At 42.6% G+C, this 20269-nt stretch overlaps 1 protein-coding gene across 1 annotated transcript in view; it reads left to right on the top strand.

Annotated features, from left to right (window-relative positions):
- Positions 1-383: 383 nt before the first annotated feature.
- LOC111162281 (ubiquitin specific peptidase 31) overlaps positions 384-20269 on the top strand; it is a 59694-nt gene continuing 39808 nt past the window's right edge. Inside the window, exon 1 of the mRNA XM_022526580.1 lies at positions 384-1019. Within this exon, the coding sequence (XP_022382288.1) occupies positions 384-1019 (636 nt within the window). The remainder of the gene's footprint in view (positions 1020-20269) is intronic.

The following is a 20269-nucleotide window of genomic DNA, read 5'->3' on the forward strand; positions in this document are numbered from 1 at the left end:
CGCCAGGACCGTGCCCACACTAGACATGGCCTCTCTCGGACTTCACAAAGCCCGACCGCCCCGGAGCCGCCAGTCATCTGGTCTGGCTGGAGGGGAACTTCCATTCCCACAGTCAACATGGCAGCCACCACGGCTTCAGCGCGGGCCGGGCGGCGCCGAGAGGGGGGTCACGTGAGCGGCCCAGCTGGGCGGATCGCGCGCGCGCGCCCGCCCGCCCCGCAGGCAGCCGCTTGCTCGCTGGCTCTCTCGGCAGTGCTCTGTGGTGTGTGGGGCGTCCAGCCCCCCGGCCCCCTGAGGCGCGGCGCGGCGGGATGCGGCGGCGGCCGTGGCGGGGCCGCGGGCCGGGCGGGCGGGCTCGGTGATGAGCGTCGGCGGCTGCCGCCATGTCCAAGGTAACGGCGCCCGGGCCCGGGCCGCCGCCACCGGCGGCGGCGGGCGGGAAGGAGAAGCGCTCCTTCAGCAAGCGGCTGTTCCGGAGCGGCCGCGCGGGCGGCGGCGGCGGCGGCGCGGGGGGCCCTGCGGGGCCCGGGCCGGCTGCACCCGCCTCACCCTCGTCGGCGCGCTCGGTGGGCAGCTTCATGAGCCGCGTCCTCAAGACGCTGTCCACGCTCTCGCACCTTAGCTCCGAGGGCGCCGCCCCGGACCGCGGCGGCCTCCGCAGCTGCTTCCCGCCCGGGCCGGCCGCCGCGCCCACGCCGCCGCCGTGCCCGCCGCCTCCCGCCTCGCCCGCGCCGCCCGCCTCCGCCGCCGAGCCGGTGCCCGGGGTGGCGGGGCTCCGGAACCACGGCAACACGTGCTTCATGAACGCCACGCTGCAGTGTCTCAGCAACACCGAGCTCTTCGCCGAGTACCTGGCGCTCGGCCAGTACCGGGCGGGGCGGCCCGAGCCCTCGCCTGACCCCGAGCAGCCTGTGGGCCGCGGCACGCAGGGCCAGGGCGAGGTCACCGAGCAGCTGGCGCACCTGGTGCGGTCCCTCTGGACCCTGGAGTACACCCCGCAGCACAGCCGCGACTTCAAGGTGAGCCCCGCCGCGTCCCCGCCCCCAGGAAGGGTCCCTGCACCCCGCGTCCCTGGGGCACTGGCTCCCGAAGTCTTGCATTCCTCCATTTCCTGGCGGTGCGGCGGGCTGACCAGCGCCCAGGTCTAAAAGGGTGTGGACCCGGAGTCTGGGACCGTTACCGCTCTTTGTAAGGGAGACGCACCTGTTCATTCATCGTGTATTTATTAAGGGGTTACTATGTGCCTGACCATGAACAAGACCGGCTGTCTTCATGGAGCTTACATTCTTGGGGATGCGAGTGTTGAGCCTGGCTTCAAATCCTCGTTCTTTCACTTACTAACAGTTTGACCTCAGGCAGGTTACTCAACCTCTCTGTGCCAGTTTCCTCATCTGGTATCCACGTCATAGGTGGTTGTGAGCAGCAGACAGGTTGATAGGTTAGGTTGAATCCAGTGAGGTTACCCATTTTGGACTGTTTTTGACTTCCAGGTTGGCACTTTTAAAGGGTTCAACCTGGTATGTCAGTCACTTCCGTTGTACATAGTACCATGTGTATTTGCCGCGTTTATTGTTCTTATTATTGAAGATTTCAGAAAGGTAAGGTGATATCAGATAGTGGTTCCAAGAAAGTAAAATCTAGTGATGGGATTGATGTGTGGGCAGGCTACTTTAAATGGGGAGGGGGCAGGGTTAGGGTGACCTCTTAGAAGTGGTGACATTTGAACTGAGGCTTGAGTAACCAGGGAGAACCAGCCTTGAGGAATCAGGGGGAATTGCTTCCCAGGTGTAAGGAAAGCGTGAAAGCACGAGAGCCTGGTGCGCTTTAACAGTGTAGCTCTGGGATCTGCAAACTTTCTGTAAAGGGCATATTTTAAAATGGTCAAGATGCAAAATCAAGGCTGTTATGTAGGTACTTATATAACAAGAGAAAACAAATTTCCACAAATTTCTCATTGACTAAAATAAAAATATGACTAAAAGTACTTTGTAATACAGGTCTAATGAGAGAAATGGGATTCTTTTTTGGAAGGAATGACATTTAGCTTAATTGGAGTTCAAAATTAGTGTTCCCTGCCTTCGGCTCAGGTGGTGATCCCAGGGTGCTGGGATCGAGCCCCGCATTGGGCTCCCTGCTTGGCAGAAAGCCTTCTTCTCCCTGTCGCGCTTCCCCTGCTTTTTTCCCTCTCTCCCTGTCTCTATCTCTAGCAAATAAATAAAATCTTTAAAAAGAAAAACAAAAATTTAGCTCTACAAACCGTTCTTAGCTCACAGGCCATACAGAAACAGGCAGTGGGCTAGGTAACAGCCCTTGGGTCGGTGTTTGCTGTCTGCTGGTGCCCTTAGAGCTTAGATGAGAGCTTCTTGGTGGGCTGAGCCAGTGTGTGTAGGGCCATTTAGGCTGCGCTAGGGAAATGGGCTCTTATTTTGGGAGAAAAAGAGGAGAAGATGATTTGAAATCGTATGAGGGATACTTTGAGATGGGACATGAATATGGTGTTAAATAGAATGAAATCACATGGTGAACAAGTTAATTCCTTTTCCATTCTGCTCGTCCTGATTATGCCCACGAAAAGGTCTTAGCTTGGTGGTAGCCTGACTTTAAGACCTCATGCTCACTCCCCTACCTTTCTGTTTTCTTTTTTTTAACCGAACAAACTAAGTTTAGAGGCCTTGGCAGGTATCAGTAGCTAGGATTTAATAAGGTTGTGTTTTCATCGTGTTTGGTTTTACACTTGTCTTCTCTTTGTGGCAAATGGTACTGGTTTTCCATTGATCCTGTGAAGTATCTTTTAAAATTTATTTAAGTTAAATGATTTTAGTAAAATACAAAATGATAATCTGAGGATTCAGCACTTGGTTGAGGTCCCACCTTGTTGAGAAATAGTACCCCCCCCTTTTTTAAGAGTTCATTTATTTATTTGATAGACAGAGATCCCAAGCAGGCAGAGAGGCAGGCAGAGAGAGAGGGGGAGGCAGGCTTCCCAGTGAGCAGAGAGTCTGATGCGGGGCTCGATCCCAGGACCCTGAGATCATGACCTGAGCCAAAGGCAGAGGCTTAACCCACTGAGCCACACAGGCGCCCCTACCTGTCCCCTTTTAAGACATTTTACTTATATTTATTAATGTTCTCTTTTTTTCAAAAAGTGATTGCTGTTTGGTCTTGGAAATTTGAGTGAAAGTACTGGACTGGGATAGGGACTGGAAAAAAAAAAATGAGTTCCATGTCAGAGATCTCAAAATAAGAAAGTAGGAGAGAGTGGCAACCAACCAGCTACTGTAAGTCTTTTTCCTTCTCTTTTTTTTTTTTCTGCTTATAGTTGCCTGCCCATCAGTAGCCACAGCAGTTGCAAACTTTTCAAGGTCAGAGACCAGTGTTTTAAGTTTGTTTTTCTACTCTTTCCAAAATGTAAAAATCAATTTCTACAGCATTTTTGTATGTGAACATTTCCATTGCATTTTAAGAGTTTTTTTTTTTAAATCCATTAAAAAGCTATGAACAGAAATGGGTCAATAATTCTAGAAGTGCAGAGGCTGATTTATAAGCATGCTTTGGCAAAGTTCAACAGATTCTTCGAGTTCCTATTTTTAAAACATATAATCTTCTGAACCTGTAGTAGCTTTCACATTGCGTTCATTCACTCACTTCCCATTTATTGACGGTTTACTCCATCAGTTAGGAATGCATTCAGCACGAGAAAGAGGAAGCCCTAATGATGATGTCTTAAGCAGTAAAGATGTTGAATTGGCTTACACAGTATGTCTGGAGGTTCATGTTCTAATGCGGTACAGTGGCTTAAAGGGCCTAACAGGGACTCAGACCATTTCTGCGTTTCCACTCTGTTGTCCTTTGCTATCTTGTCCCTATTACATCTTTGGCTTTTTAGCCTTAATGTTTGTCAAGGCAGGAAGTCACTGGGAAAATAAAAGTTCTTCCAGAAGCGCCCCCTCAGCAGGCTTCTGCTGACATCTTGGTGACTTACCACCATGTCCATTGGCCACCTCTGGCTGCCATGGAGGCTGGAAGGTGGATGTTTGTGTTTCCCTTCCTAAAGGAGGGATTTGCCTCAGAGGCGGCCTGCCAAAGTGTGAGGCACTTCGATTTTGGGGGGACACTGTACCTGCCTGTGAAGATCCGAGTCCAGTGAGACCTGGTATGTTCCCCAGGACATCGCTTCTTACAGTTTCATGTGCCCATTTTCACGTGGGCATCTTGTTACCAAGCTGTTTTGGGGTTGGCAGAGCTGGGGTCGGGTCTGAGATTCTGCATTTCTATCAGTTCCCAGGTGGTGCTGATGCTGCCCGTCTAGGGAACACTGTTGGTCCAGGGCACAAGTAAAGGGTCACAGCGCAGTGATCTGCAGGATGAATAGAAATTAGCCGGGCAGAGAAGGGGTGGAGGTGGCATGAAAGGGCCTGTGATTTTGGGGGAACAGTGAGACATTTGGTGGCTGGTTATGCCATGCAGAACAATGGGGATGCAGAAAATTTGGAAGAAGAGTGTTGTAAGTGGAGTGTGAATGGCTTTGTAGGCTGTGTTGGTTTGGACGTCATCCTGTAGAAGCTGAGAATCCACGGCTGATTCTTAAGCAGGAGAGTGATAGATCAGACTTCTTCCTTTTTATCCTTTTTGCCCCTGGATTAGGCAAGTCTGGTGACACTGTGGAGGATTACTTTTTTCTCCCCAAAATATTTTATTACAGCCAGATTTGATGGGCGTTATTTTGAGCATAAAGTAAGCTGAGTTCAACACCTATAGGGGGGACGCGAGGCATACCTGTTACCCCGGCCCCTTGCCTGTTTGTGACGGATGTTGGTGTTCGATGTGGATGCTCTTTTCCTGAGCTCACGTTCAGCCTTAGAATCCTGCTCAGTTCTGGGCTTCAGTGAGCCGCTACCAGTTCATTGGAGTTGGCAGAGAAGATAAAACCAATTTGCCCTCTTGAAAGTTTGCCTTGAGGTTTCGAAAAGCACTTAGTATGTCTTCGAGTGTGCTTTTACTGTCTTAAAGTTACTAATGATTTTCTTTGTAAGTTTTTCTATTGGAATTCTTCCTTGGTTTCTAACCACATTGATTTTTGTGAGATTTAGGAGCTTGCCAGGTAAACGGATTTTTGGTTTTGGATGAGCAAGATGGTTGTTAAGGTAGGACTTTAATCTCCCAGAATGAAACGGATTGACTGGCCCAACCTTGCTTTAAGAAATTTCTTTAAGAAATTTCTCTGGCTGTCACTTCTCTTTTTAAGCAGGTATTTTTCTCCTCTTTGAGCAGGGTTTTCAACCAGGGCTGTTTTGCCTTGTTCCCCAACCCCTTTATTCCTGGGTACATTTGGCCTGTCTGGAGACCTACTTGGTTGCCACAACTGGGTTGGGGGTGCTATGGGCTCTGCTCCCCTCAGTGAGGGGTTATCTAGCCCAAAATGTCAGTAAGGCTAAGATTGAGAAACACTCTGTTGGAGGAATGTTTTGAGCCCCCTTAGGGTGTTTTTCTTACTAGCCCAGACTTTAGAAGGTTACCTTGTTACTTTTTCTCCTCTGTTTCGTGTTTGCAGCAGCACTAAGATAAAATTTGGACTTCACTGGTAGGTCCTTGGATCACTGTCTTAGTAAAAACAATGAGAGAAAACAAATCATGCTGAAATCCAAATAAGCAATATGCTGTTTTTAGAGGAAATGAGCTTATTGCCTTCACTAGTAGGATACTAGCATGCACGCTTCCAGGTTCGTGTAGATGCTGATTTCTAGTGCTCAGTGCCCTTTCGCAGTCAGTGAAAAGATGGTCATCTCAAGTAACAAAGATACGTTTTAGAGCAGCAGTTTTCAAACTGTGCTCCCAAAGAACAGCTAGAACAGAGTGATCTACAGATAGAAGAACTGTGGGTAGTCCTTCCAAATTTGCAGTAAAACAAAAAATAATTGATGAATAGAAATTTCTCTTCCATATTTTCCCCCTTGAACTGTGGTGCTCAGTGGTGCTTCTTTATTAGTGAGAGTTCTCAGGTTCCAAAGGGAAGGAATGTATAAATGAGTAGCGGCAGACAAGCTAACAGTCAGAGTTATACTGGCTCCGTTTTCACACCTAAATTTTTCGTAAACTCATGTTGAGGGCTCTGATTTTATGCTGCAGACCTGTGGTCTAGGTTTTCTTGCTTGGAGAGAAGATGTTTAGGATATTGGTATGTCCCAGTGGTTCCCAGGGAGTACTCAGACTTCAGGGGACCCCCTGAATTCATTTGAAAAGTAGAAAAAAAAATGTGTAGGTCACATTTAGCTTTGTGCCTGGGTATAGAATAGAAATTAGGTCTCTTCCTGGTTGGTCAGTTCCCTTGTCCATCAAATGGTGTCACTTTTGTGACGTCTTTGAAAGAGAAAGGAGGTAACAGAGTCATCACATTTTAGAAGGAGATGTGGGGGAGATGTGAGTGGCCTCACCTTTTTCTGGATGAAGAAACTAAGGTTTCTTCACCTGAGCACCACTGCTGGCTAGAGACTGAGGGAACAGAACCAGAATTCTTTTTTTAATTACTGTTATTTCTTATTTTTGAGAGCGAGCAAGCACGCATGAGCACAAGCCGGGGTGGGAGCAGAGGGAGAGGCAGGGAGCCTGACGTGGTACTTGATTGATCCCAGGACCCTGGGACCATGACCCCAGTCGAAGGCAGATACCTAACCAGCTGAGCCACCCAGGCGTCCAGAACCAGAGTTCTAACTTCACTCTTTGTCGCCCCCGCGTTGCTGAGGCATGGTTGCCTTATCTTTGCAACCTCTGAAATGACGGTTCTCAACATAAAACATGAAGTGGAGGGTGTGTTGAAATGTGTCATGTTTTTTTTCCTCTAAGATTGTGGTGCGGAATCTCTGACAAGAAGGTTGGTTGTAGCTAGCTTTATGTATATGCCATTGCTTCTCAGACTTAGGCACTTTTGGAAGTCTGTCTTAAAAATAATCCTTTCAGACCACTTAAATGCACATATAAACATGTGTATACATCTTTTACATCACATGCTCCGCCTGTAGTTCTGTAACTTGTTTTCCCCTATCCTAGTTCCCCATGGGTAGCGTGACTTGCTTTGGTTTTTTGTTTATACATCTAAGCCCACCTCATTCTTTTTAACAGTTGTATAGAAGTCCAATGAAGGGTGTTTAGGTTGTATAAAGTTTTTAATGATGACAGCCAATTCTTCAACATGTATCAAGTCTCCTTTTCTAAAGACTGAGTCTTAGAAGTGGCACTTCTGAGTCAAAGGGAAGGTGCGTTTAAAATGTGGCTATACGTTGCCAGATTGCCCAGCCAAGAGCTGTAGAGGACAAGATTCTCCGGCACATCCGTGGTGCATGCTAGTGCCTGCCCCGGACATGTGCTTCCTCCTACAAGACTGCCTTTGTTCATCACTTTTTAAACTTAAAATTGTTTCCTTTCATAGGGTCAGTTTTGTTTGTTTTGTTGGGGATTGTCCTGATATATCAGCATGTTTAGGGTCGTCCCTGCCCTCTACCCACTAGATGTTGATAGTACCCCTCTCCCTACCCTTTTTTTTTAAAGTTGTATTTGTTGAATGTTGTCGTATATCAGATACTGTGCAAAGTGAATCATTTGGATTTTTGGTGACCCGTGTAGAAAGCAGCTGCTCTGATAATTCTCTCTTAAGTCCAGATATAGATGTAATAATACAGGTGCTTGGCCTGACTTACAGATGCTTATCCTGAATTCGTTCTTTTTTTGTCTCCCTTTGTGTGGCCTAAAGTTTTTAGTTTGACTCTGCCTCTTGTTTTGTTATTAGAGTGTGGTTTGATGGATTTTTCCTCTCCCCTTCTATACACTTGTCACAGTGAGGGGCTACTAAATAGGGCAGTGTTCACTGTTCGTGTAGTTCTGCACAGCTGTTTCCTATAGTAAAGACTGCAAAACAATGACCTCATGGTTTCCACAAAAAAACCTTTTATATATAATGGTGGAAAAGAAATCATTGAAAGCTGAGTGATTTAAAGTTCTGTCCTCTGCAGCTTTTCCCCTCAAAAATATTCTTGTTTGCTCTGCTAATTAATCGTTTGTTGGCTGTTCCTCAAATGACCTTTTATGTTTAACAAACAACATTTTTGCAGTTGAGCACATCGAGATATCTTGTCTTTCATCTGACTGTGATCTTTCTCCATTTGGAAATCATTGTTTGATGCCATGGACTGCGGCAGTTCCTAGAGGAATTGGCCAGTCACTGAACATCTGTTGCTTCTTCCCTCCGGTTGTTGAGCCTGGATGGTAGCAAACAGTGTGTCCACAAACAAACAGTTCACGTGTTAGAACATTTCATGGGACTGGGTCCGGAAATGCCTTTGTTGCTTCTACTGTAAGGAACCTTTGTAATCGCATCACCAGCTCAGTAAATTCTTTTAATTCTTTGTATTCTTACCTTCCTTCCCTCCTTCCTTCTTCTCTTTCTTCCTTCTTTCCTTCCTTCCTAAGTCTGTTTGTTTGTTTGTTAGTAACTTTATAGCCAACATGGGGCTCAAACTCAACAACCGTGAGATCAAGAGTCACGTGCTTTTCTAACTGAGCCAGCCAGGTGCCCTTGATATTCTAATCTTTATTTATTTATTTTTTGAAAAAGATTTTATTTGTCAGAGAGCCCAAGCAGGGTGAGTGGCAGGCAGAGGGAGAAGCAAGTTCTCGCTGAGCAAGGAGCCTGATGCGGGGTTTGATCCCAGGACTCTGGGATTGTGACCTGAATCAGAGGTAGATGCTTAACCAGCTGAGCTACCCAGGCATCCCAGTATTCTAATCTTTAAAAGCAAGGCAGAGCTGTTTGATTCTCAGGAGATTTAAGACACAATAATCATAATAAAATACCATTTATTTCTGCGGAACCAGTTCATTTACAAAGTCCCTTTGATTCTTGAACAGCACTGGTTTGAACTGTGCATGTCCACTTATATGTGAAATTTAAAAAATATATATGAAATTTTTTTGGAGGTTTGTGGCAGTTAAGAGAGACTTGCGAATGAACTGTGTGCCTAGAAATATAAAAAAAATTTAAGTGGAAGTTAGGTAGGTCATGAATGCATGAAATATATGCAGATATTAGTCTGTGTTAATATTTACTACCATAAAATATGTACAAACCTATTATAAAAAATTAAAATTTATCAAAACTTAAGCTCACACAGACTGTACATGGCATGATTTATAGTCAAATGTAAACAAGTATGGAGATGCAGTATTAAATCATAACTGTATAAAATTCACCATAGTTCATACTGTGCTACTGTGGGATTTTCATGGCCACCTTCTGTTGCTCGTGCGGCAAGCTCGAGCGATGTGAACATCCACTTATAATGCCAAGTGACGCAAATCATGTCTGGGTGAGCAGTTCATCTGTCCAATAAATTGTATTTTGCAATAAGTGATCACTTGTGGCTGTCACTATTGGTTGTTAAGTTTTTGGGGAGTCCAAAGTTCCACACAGATTTTCGACTGCGTGGAGGTCAGTGCCCCTAACTTTCACATTGTTCAAGGGTCAACTGTACATTCATCTAATTTTTTTCATTAAATTTTCACTACAGTGCCTCTGAAAGAGGCATTATTATTCCATTTTTGAAATTAGGATATTGAGTTCAGTGCTAGTAAGTAGGAGAGCCTTACATGATTTTTAGGTGGATTAAGTAAAAAGATATAAATGAAGGTTTAATATAGAAACTTAGTAACTATTCAGTAAATAGCAGGTGGTGAAAATGAAGGCAGTCATTTTAATGTCTGTGGCCTTCAAGTACCCTTCCCCATTTCTAAACTCTGTCTCTTCCAATGAGCAGTTTTTATTGCTGCCACGTTCATCTTTTTTTTTTTAATTTTTAAAAGATTTTATTTATTTATTTGTCAGAGACAGAGGGAGAGCAAGCGAGCACAGGCAGACAGAGAGCTGCCACGTTCATCTTAAAGTTTACCAGTGATTACATTATTTCTCTTCTTAAAAATTGCTTTTACTTTTTCTTTTATATACAATACACAGTGTGAATTTCTAAGTTTGGAATTTAATAAGCTTTTCCAGAAAAATGAAGTAAAAAGCATACATAAAACCAGCCCCGTTAAAATTTAGAGTCAGTAGACATAAAACTACTGTCACTTTGCTCTAAATGTTTCTAAATGCCTGCTCTCAGTTTCTGTATTTACCTGGTCATGGACTGGAGACAAACACTTCACAGACAGGCATCGGTCCGTGGATCACATTTTGAAGAGCATTGCTCTAGTGCTTTCCAGAGTCTGATTTTGCCTGTTGTATTCCTGTAGTTTCAATTAAATGTTATGTTCCCAGGGCGCCTGGGTGGCTCAGTCAGTTAAGCTGCTGCCTTTGGCTCAGGTCACGCTCTCAGCAGGAAGCCGGCTTCTCCCTCTCCCTCTGCCTGCCGCTCTGCCTACTTGGGCTCTCTCTTGATCCCTGTCAAATAAATACATAAAGTTTAAAAAAAATGTTCTGTTCCCATATTTCCTGTAAAATGATAGATTTGGAGGCTTAATGAGATTCAGGGTTGAGGTGTTTTTGTTTTTGTTTTTTATTCCCCATTCTATTTTTGGTAGTGTTGTAAACTTGAATCAGGAAGCCTATTAATGTCTGGTTGTGTGTCTTACTATGTTAGTAGACACTGATGATTATTCCGTGATCCATTAGTTCATTAAGGATCGAAAATGGTGTTATAACTTTAACATCTTATTAGTTAGAGCACTTCTGTAGAGGCTCTTGCCCTCATGAGTTATTTGGTTACCCTAAAGTAAATTTGGAGAAGAAAGGTAACATAAATGCTTGAAGGTTTTTTCCCCTTAATTTTTGGTTTCCAGAATAATTTTTCAAAAAGATTTTATTTATTTACTTGACAGAGAGAGAGAGACTGTGAGAGAGGGAACACAAGCAGGGGGAGTGGGAGAGGAGGAAGCAGGCTTCCCGTTGAGTAGGGAGCCCGATGTGGGGCTTGATCCCAGGACCCTGAGATCATGACCTGAGCTGAAGGCAGGTGCTTAATGACTGAGCCATTGAGGCACCCAGAGTGATTGCTTTTTAATAATTATGTAAAAAATAAAATACATGGTGGAAGTCAAATGTACAATGTAAGATCTATTCAGGGAAGTCTAGTTTGTCTTTGATCCTGACACCTCCTTTCTCCCTAGATTGTATGATTTATTCTTTCGTTGTTTTAATACAAGCAAATTAGTTTTCTCTTGCTTTATGTGTGTGTGTATATATGTGTGTGTGTATTGTGTATGTATTCATTCATATTTTCTCTTATTTAGATAAATGGTAGTGCATTGTATGGAATTTTCTCCATCTTGCTTTTTCTTATAGCTGACATATGAGTGCTTACCACATGCCCTACATAGTGGATTATTTTATTTATTTCTTATAACAGTGTAAAGTAAATACATGAATTATTATTTCTGTCTTACAGATGAAGAAACCAAGACATTTCTACAGACTTTTTTAATCCCATGAATCGCTAAATTTCCCATAATAACTGGTTTTGTTCTTTGTATACATGTTTATGAGTGAATGAATGGACAGGGACCTAACTTCTCTATGTGCTTTACTTTAAGCAATAAGGGAGGCAGAGCAAGGCTTGTATTTAAACTCTAAGGAAGGAGATTCAACCTTTTATTTGAGGTGTAGAACTCTCTATAGCTGGAGAAGAATAAAGAACTTTTCCTGACCAGAGGTGCTCCCAATAATTATAAAGATACATTAACTTAGAACATTCTTTAATCTTACCCTAAAGTAAGAGTTCCTTTTTAATAGTTTAGTGACAACTTGGTAAATCTCTCTCATTTTAGAGCCTTTATTCCATGAGAGTTAGAATAAACTAGAAATGCTAAAGAGAAGTCAAACACCTTTAAAAGCAGTAGCTCATGGGAAATAGGTACTAGTGACAGAAGGGAAGGAAAGTAGCCTCATTTCCCTGCAGGTAGGTGGAGAGAGGAGCACCGGTAGCTTGTTATCATCTGTCCATCAGGAGGAAGGGTAGGTTAGGTTGGAGACCTGTTGGTCATTACCCTTTGAGGCTCTGTGGTGATGCCCGGCAGCTGAGTAGGCTGTTGTAACTGCCCACACCTGGTTCCTGGTGATACCCGCTTCTGTCTCAGGCTTTCAGCATCAGAGGACCATGCTGGGGGAGGGGGACGGTACCTGGGATGCAGGTCTGCAGGTCTGCTTCTTCCCTTTTGAAAATCTGAACCCATGAGTTTTGAATTTAGTGAGCTGGTCGCTGAGCCTCAGTTTCTTTATTTTCCTTTTCATTGCCACTTGAGACCAGCTTCACAGATCGGTGTTTGACAGCCATTGGTTCCCTTAGTGATGGGAACATTTTAGCTGGAAAACCAACCAGCTGTCTCACACATCCACCAGCCCAGCCTATAAGAGTAAGTCTGGGACACAGGAAAGGGACCTTGGTAGGAAGAAGACATGGAGGGTCCTACAGAAGGCCACGGTAGTCAAGTGCTGAAGAGAAACGTGTTCTGCTGCAGAATTTTCTCCGGATCTGGCCTTGCAACTCTAATTGTTCTGTAGCTCACCTTTGATGCATGTGTGTTCCAGGTTTTGACCCCTTGAATCGTAGACTCTTTTTGAAGGGGTGGTATTTAAATTTCAAGTGTTACAGAGCTAGGTGGCTCTGCTGAGACCTTTGTCCCCCAGAGAGTACTTTTCAGGATGATTCATTCTGTGCTCTTGTGTTGTCAGTTTATGATATTTTTGAGCAAAACGATATTAACCATTCATCTGCCCTTTTGAGGGAATAAGTCTTTCATGTAAGTTATTTCCTAGATAATTATTTGTTCTTCACGGTCCTTCCTTATTTTTCTCTTGCTTTATCCAGTTTTGCTTTTTTCCAGAGAGCCTATAGCTCCTGATTCCTCATTCCTGTCTTTTGCCATTTTCAATCTGCTTCTAGTTAAGTAACCAGATAAATACAGTCAGCTCTAAATAAGACTAAATTTAGAGTTATGGCCTCAGAGTCTGGCTAAATTAAGAAACATCAGTGTTCTTCCTTTTTGAAGTCAACTAATTTTTAAAACTTTTTACTTTTTTTTTTTTTTTAAAGATTTTATTTATTTATTTGACAGAGAGAAATCACAAGTAAGCAGAGAGGCAGGCAGAGAGAGAGGAGGAAGCAGGCTCCCTGCTGAGCAGAAAGCCCGATGTGGGGCTCGAACCCAGGATCTGGGATCATGACCTGAGCCGAAGGCAGCGGCTTAACCCACTGAGCCACCCAGGCGCCCCTTAAAACTTTTTAAAAATGATTTTATTTATGGGGCTGTTGGGTGGCTCAGTCTGTTAAGCATCTGCCTTTGGCTCGTCAGGATCTCAGGGTCCTGGGATCGAGTCCTGTATTGGGCTCCCTGCTCAGTGGGGAGCCTCCTTCTCCCTTTGTGCCCCTACCCCCTGCTCATGCTTCTCTCTCTCTCTCTCTCAAATAAATAAAATCTTTTAAAAAATAAATAAAATATTTTCATTAATTTAAGAGACGGAGAGAGAATGAGTGGGGGCAGAGGGATAAGCAGACTCTCCACTGAGCAGGGTGCCCAATGCGGGACTTGATCCCAGGACCCTGAGATTCGTGACCTGAGCTGAAGTCAGACGCTCAACTGACTGAGCTACCTAGGCCCCACTAATTTTTTTTTAACTTTTTAGTGAAATACAGCATACATACAGAAAAATGCATACATCGTTAGTGTATAGCTTGGCGAATTATCCTAAAGTGATAATGTGTCAACCAGATCACAAAGTAGAACATCACTGGCACTCCAGAAGCTCCTTTGATGGCCGCCCTCTCCCAAGTTCTACCCTCCCCCTCTTCCCCAAGGGAACCATTCTTTTGACTTCGAACACCTCTAACAGACTTTGCCTGTTCATGAGTTTTATTGTGGGTAGAATAGTAAAAACACCTTTATTGGGGCGCCTGACTGGCTCTGTCAATAGAGCATTTAACTCTTGAGCTCAGCATCATGAGTTCAAACCCCATGTTAGGCATGGAGCCTACTTTAAAAAAAAAAAAAAAAGCTTCACTGAGATATAACTTCCATATCATATAATTCACCCAAAGTGTATGATTCAGTGGTTTTTAATATAGTCACAGAATTGTGCAACTATAGCCACAATCAATTTTAGAACATTTTTATTATCCCCCCCCCAAAGAAACCCCATTCCCTAATGGCAGTCACTACTCATTTCCCCCCAGCCTCTCAGCAGTGGGTGTCTTTCTGTTTTTCTAGATTTGCCTTTTGTATAAATGGAATCCTGCAACACGTGGTTTTTTGCATCTGGCTTCTTTCACTTAGCATCTTTTTTCAAGGTTCATCATTATACTTCATTCCTTTTTATGGTTGAAAAGTACTCCACTGCATGAATATACCGTGTTTTGTTTATCCATTCACCCATTAATGAATATTTGGGTTGTTTCTACTTTTTGACTGTTACAAATAATGCTTCTGTGAACTTTGATGAACACATTTTTGTGTGGACTTATGTTTTCATTTCTTTTGGGTACATGCCTAGGAGTGGAATTGCTGGGTCACATTGTGACTCCATGTTTAACTTTTAAGCAGTTGCCCAGCTGTTTTGCCCAGTGGCTGCACCATTATGTATTCCCATCAGCAATGCATGGAACTGCATGGAAGTTTCCAGTTTCTCTGCATTCTTGCCAACACTTGTTATTGTCACTTTTGTTAAAGCCATCCTGGCGGGTGTGAAGTGGTAACTCATTGTGGTTTGTTTTTTTTAAGTGGCATCTTTTAAGTAAACTCTACCCTTTGCTTGACATGGGGCTTGAAATGACAGCCCCTGAGGTGAGTCATGTGCTCCGCTTACGGAGCCAGCCAGGCGCCCCTCATTGCGGTTTTGATCTGCATTAAGTATATATTCTTTTGTGTCTGGATTCTTTTGCTAAAGTTCATTATGAGGCTAAGTCTATTTCGATAAGAATATTATCTAAGTTATTGTGGAAAACTTAGAGAGTATGTAAAAGTTGAAAGAGGAAAATCGAAAATGTAGAAGTTGTTTGGTATATTACTTTCCTAGTATTGTATTATGATTAATTTTTGCCACAAAAACTCTTCTGATCATTGTATGAAGGTATATGATGATCTATTTGGGGGTGGTTTCTGGTTGTGATGAATATTTTTTATATATATCTTTCACCTTTTTTTAGGAGCAGAAAATGGTTATTCATTACATATATGAATTCTTAAAATTTGTAAGAAAACTAGTTACTTTTGATTATTTCTTTAGGATACATAGAAGTGAAATTCCTGGTTCAGTGGCTCTCTTTTTTGAAGAACCTTAAGTCACCTTGTTATCCTTATTTTACAGGATTGTGCCATTAGCAATGTGCAAGAATGTCTCTTGTATACCCTACTGTTGCAAAATAGAAATCTTTACGCCCCCAAGTGGGAAGTAGCATTTTACTGTTCTAATTTGCATGTCTTTGATAACTAGTGAGGTAGGACAGCTTCATCTGTTCTTTGCAGTGGAAATATACCCATACGATGGTAACATTTTGATAGCTGAGGGAATTACCCTGTTTTGATTCCACAGACTTGCCTTTGTTTTCTGTGTATGCACGCACTCTTCCATTTAGCCTTCACCTTCTACAGGCAGATGACCAAGACCTGCACCAACTAGAATTGTTCGGGTCAGACCAGGCTGAGGCTGGCAAGGTTTTAAATTGTAGTTTGCTAGGAAAAGCCTGGAGCCAGGACTAGGGCCTTGTCCTGGTTTTTATCTGATCTGATTTTCAAGGTGAGGGCTGAAAGATCTGGTTGAGGCCGGATTGATTTGGAGACCATACTTGTGTGCGGCTCAGGAGTCAGCGGTCTTGACTGTGGGACACACGGTGTTGGGTGTGGAGAAGCGATATGGCAGGCCCATGACTTGAAAGCATCTTTAGCCAGCTAAGATTTATTGGGTTTATGGTACTCCAGGTTTTTGGCAATATGAACACATCATTTGAAGTGAAACTTGCTGGATCTGCTTATGAATGCTACTTCTTGGTTACTACTAGTTGATGTTTCAGTTATCAAAATGCAGTAGCAATAATGCTTCAAAGCAAGATTGTTTCCAGAATATTTTGGATCCCTTTATAAAATTGTCTGTTTGGTCAAAAACATTTTAGATCTATTTATCGTCAAATACCAACATATTCAGAATCAAGAGGATGCATACTTTGTCTCTTTGTGTATAATCACACACACACACACACACACACACACACACACACACACAGATTATAGAAGAAATATATGCATGTTTGGCTTTGGGATAGTTCAAGGTTTGACCTTATGCATCCCTCACTGCTTGTCTTTCTCAACCTGTTCTACCTCCAAGGGTGTATAGGTCACTTAACTTCCACCTCAAAGAGCAGTACCACTCAACCAAGTACTCTGGCTTCTGTGCCAATGAGTAATACCATGTGCTGACTTCCAAGGGTGTGTTTCTCCTGTGGTATGGCTCCCTTGATCAGGAAGCTGACCCTGGGTTTTTTCCTCTTCCTAGACCTAAGCTTTTACCTCCTATGTGGCAAGACAGGGTGGCTTAAAAAGGCCCCTGGTAGGTGTCTGTAAACATAAATTCTTTTTTTCTGTCTCTCTTTCCCCCATTTTTCTTTGATGCTAGCTGCAGTCCTTTTTTTCCTTCAGTGATAAGATTCAAAGATTGGTGTAAGTTTGGGTTTAGTATTACTATAGGCAGAAAACTTTGATCTGAGTTCCTTAGGTCTGTCTAGCAGAGGAAAAAGAAATTCTCAGCATTGTGCAGTCCGACTCTCTAGGATTTGCAGCCAGAAATAAGGTACATTTCTTTGTTTTGCCAGCCCCATCTTCTGTGCAGAAGGTTTGGGTTCCCTGGCCAGGATAGTAGGTGGTGTGCTCTCGTAAGATCTCCTTATGTACCACCTGGTCATGGTTCTAACAAATTCATTTTAGAAAATGTGGGAAATACGGAAATGTATAAAGAAGAAAGGGATAACTCACCTAAAACTTGCCCACTCTGAGGCAATGACTGTTAGTGTTTCAGTGTATAGTTAGAAGGATAAAAGACAAAAAAAGTCTCTTAAAAAAAAGTATGAAATTATGTCCATATGTAGTTTTGCATCTTCTTTTCACTTAATTGTATTGTGTATTAATTTCTCCATGTTTTCTAAAACTTAAACATTTGTTCCATGGTAGGAATATATAATAATTTTGTAGATATATCTATATCTATCAGTTTATTTATTTCTTAAAGATTCTATTTATTTGTCAGAGAGAGAGAGGGTGAGCACAAGCAGGAGGAGAGGCAGGCAGAGGGAGAAGCAGGCTCCCTGCTGAGCAAGGAGCCTGACATGGATCTTGATCCCGGGACCCCAGGATCATGACCTGAGCCAAAGGCAAACACTTAACCAGCTGAGCCACCCAGACATCCCTAATTTTGTAGATATTTAGGTGGTTTTTCTAGTTTTTCTGTTTTGACTTAAAAAAAAAAAAGCTCTTTATTAAATAATAATTCATGAATCAAGCAGCATCCCATCTAGCAAATAGAGGGGACTCCAAGATCTCTGTTTTGACTTTTGACTGTTGAAGATTATTACACTCCCAATGAGGCTTTTCAGCTAAATCAGAACCGGACATTTGCTTTTTGGACCGTGTTGGTCAGATTTTCCTCCTTTAAAAAAAATTTTTTTTTAAAAGCTAATTTTGTTATAGTTGGGAAGAATCTTAGACGGTGTTGGATAATGACAGAGACTGAAAAAAGAAGATACTCTTGAGTTCCTTAAGTCACTTTCAGCGAGGCTCGGCCACATAGGGTGTGCTGGGAGGGATGGACAGGCTGGGAATTCAGTGCCACCAGCGGAGCAGCCTGAGCACTGTAAGGTAAAGAGCGTCCCCTTTACATTAGCTGATGAGGGACAGATGTAGTTCTCCAGAGCCAGGTTGTTGTCTCCCTTGTTTGCTTTCTGCAGCTTCCTGGGACTCTCAGGCGGGCCATATTCGCCTTCACATGTTGCAACTTGATCTTCTGGTATTGTCCAAATTCCTCCTTACTCCTCAAATAATAACATCTCAATTAGATAGACTCCTTTTTTTTTTTTTGTTTCTGGGCCATATTTCAGTCGTAGGAAAAAATGCAAATTACAACAAAGGACTCATTAATAAGGATTTCTTTAAAAGGAAATAAACTCCCAGAAGCCTGGCGTCTCCAACACGTGTTCTACGTCCACACCGAAAAGTGACATTCCAAATGACCAAGCCCTATATGATTCTGAGTCATGTAAGGCAAAAAAAAAAAAAAAATCATTTATTGAAGGATTTTGGACAAAAAGTTTTTAAGGCTGTTTTAGTCAGACGAGGTTGAAGAATAGTGGTAACTTTGGACAAGTTATTTGACTTTTCTGAGCCCAAGTTTTTTTTTGTCTGTAAATAATAATGATAATACTTAACAACATAGGGAACTTCTGAGGGTTAATTTTATAGGAAATAACACCTATAAACAATTAGTATAATGCCTGATGTATTATGAACATTCAACTATTAGCTGTCATTATTGTTACTGTTTGTCTCAAGTATTGTTTTTGCTAAGTGTTGGGGAAATAATATTGAATGAGACATTCCAAATCACTGTGTACTGGCAGAGGCAGATAATGAGGTTATGTGTTCTGTTGATATGAATAAGATAGAGTGTAATAAACAATATAGTACAGTTATGATAAAAGACCCACCCTTGAGTTTTAGTGCTTTTGGAAGTGAAACTTCAGAGCTTTTCCAGTGTGGCCATTTTCTTTCTGTCTTGGCTTCACATTAGAAAGAGAATTTTTTTTTTTTTTTTTTTTTTAAATTACACTTGAGAAAGGTTAAAATGATCAGGTCCCACTATAGATAATTAAATCAGCATCTCTGGGCTGCTCCCAGTTTGTGGTTTTTGTTTCTGTTTCTGTTTTTTTAATTTCCCTAGATGATTCTAATGTGCAACCAAGAGACAATGCTTTAGATATTTTTGCTTTCTCTGTGACATTTTCCAGAATTATATAGGATAATTCCTTTCTTTTTTCTTGACTTTTGAAACTTAAATAATACAAGCTGTGTAGAATTTTAGAATTTTTAAAATGCTTTTATAAAAATTTTTTTTTATGAAAATGGTTTTATAGAGTTTGTAAACTAAACTCATTAAAGCTTCACAGTGTTTCTTTTAGAAAAGTATTCTCATCCCCATTTTATAGAAAAGATAGCTGATGCTCAGAGCAAACACACATGAAGAAAAAGGCAGTAGAAAGAGGATTTGAATCCAGGTATTCAGAATCCAGTCTTTCTGTTTCTGTTGCCTTTCTAGTAGAAACTTCCAACTGCTGTTTACGTACTTGGTGGTCTTCTCTTGCTGCTGTATTTTTCTACCTACATAGCTTTATGATCTGTTGTAAACTCGTTTGTCATTGTTCATCTGGCCGAACCACTTGGGGTATGTTCCTTTTTATATTTCTCTCTTTCATCCTGGCTCTAATGCTCTTGACCCTACTTCCACCTTAGTTGTAATTTTTTGGAATGCAGTCACTATTTCTCAACACTCTTACTAAAGCTTTCTCCCTTCTCTTTTAGATAAGATATATACCCTTTCCTAGTCTCTCTTTCAGCATTGAGTCCCTGCCACCAAGTCTTTTTGGTATATGCAAGTTTGTTTAATATCCAAATCTACTCTTTTGAATGCAGATATCCCTTGCTATCCAAATCTGTTTAGTTCCTGAGTTTGGATCATGAGAACTTGGATTCAAGGGACACCTCTACTTAAGTTACTCATTAGGTCCTTCTGTTATAAATCCCGTTCCTCTGTGGCCAAATGGGAACACATGAATAGGCTCTGTTTGGCAGTCTCTATTTATTCTCATTGAGTTGTCTTTCCATCTTGGATGGAAGCTCCTTTCCTGTTGTCCCCTTTCTTTTCTCTCTCCTCTCCCACCCAGCTCCCAGCTCCATTCTACCAAGGAAGGAGAGTAAGGGAGTGCATTTGAGGGATGGGAATGGAGGGCATTCCAGTCCTGGGGCAAGTATATGTGAAAGTCTGGAAGCGTTACAGTCTCTTTCAAGGGCCAGTTGTTGCCACGGCTGGCAAATAACAAGAGTGCCTCAGCCTAATTTGTGTTATGTGAAGACTTCCTCACCAGAGGTGAAGGTGAGCAGGCAGGAGTGGATAAAGGACTCAGAGAACCCTGTTTGAGCATGGCTGCTTTCTGTACCCTGGTATGGAACACTGTTGAATGGCCTCTTTCGGGTCTAT

The sequence above is a fragment of the Enhydra lutris genome, unplaced genomic scaffold (assembly GCF_002288905.1).
Source record: "Enhydra lutris kenyoni isolate GAN:26980312 unplaced genomic scaffold, ASM228890v2 scaffoldscaffold90, whole genome shotgun sequence".
NCBI classification, from domain to species: Eukaryota; Metazoa; Chordata; class Mammalia; order Carnivora; family Mustelidae; genus Enhydra; species Enhydra lutris.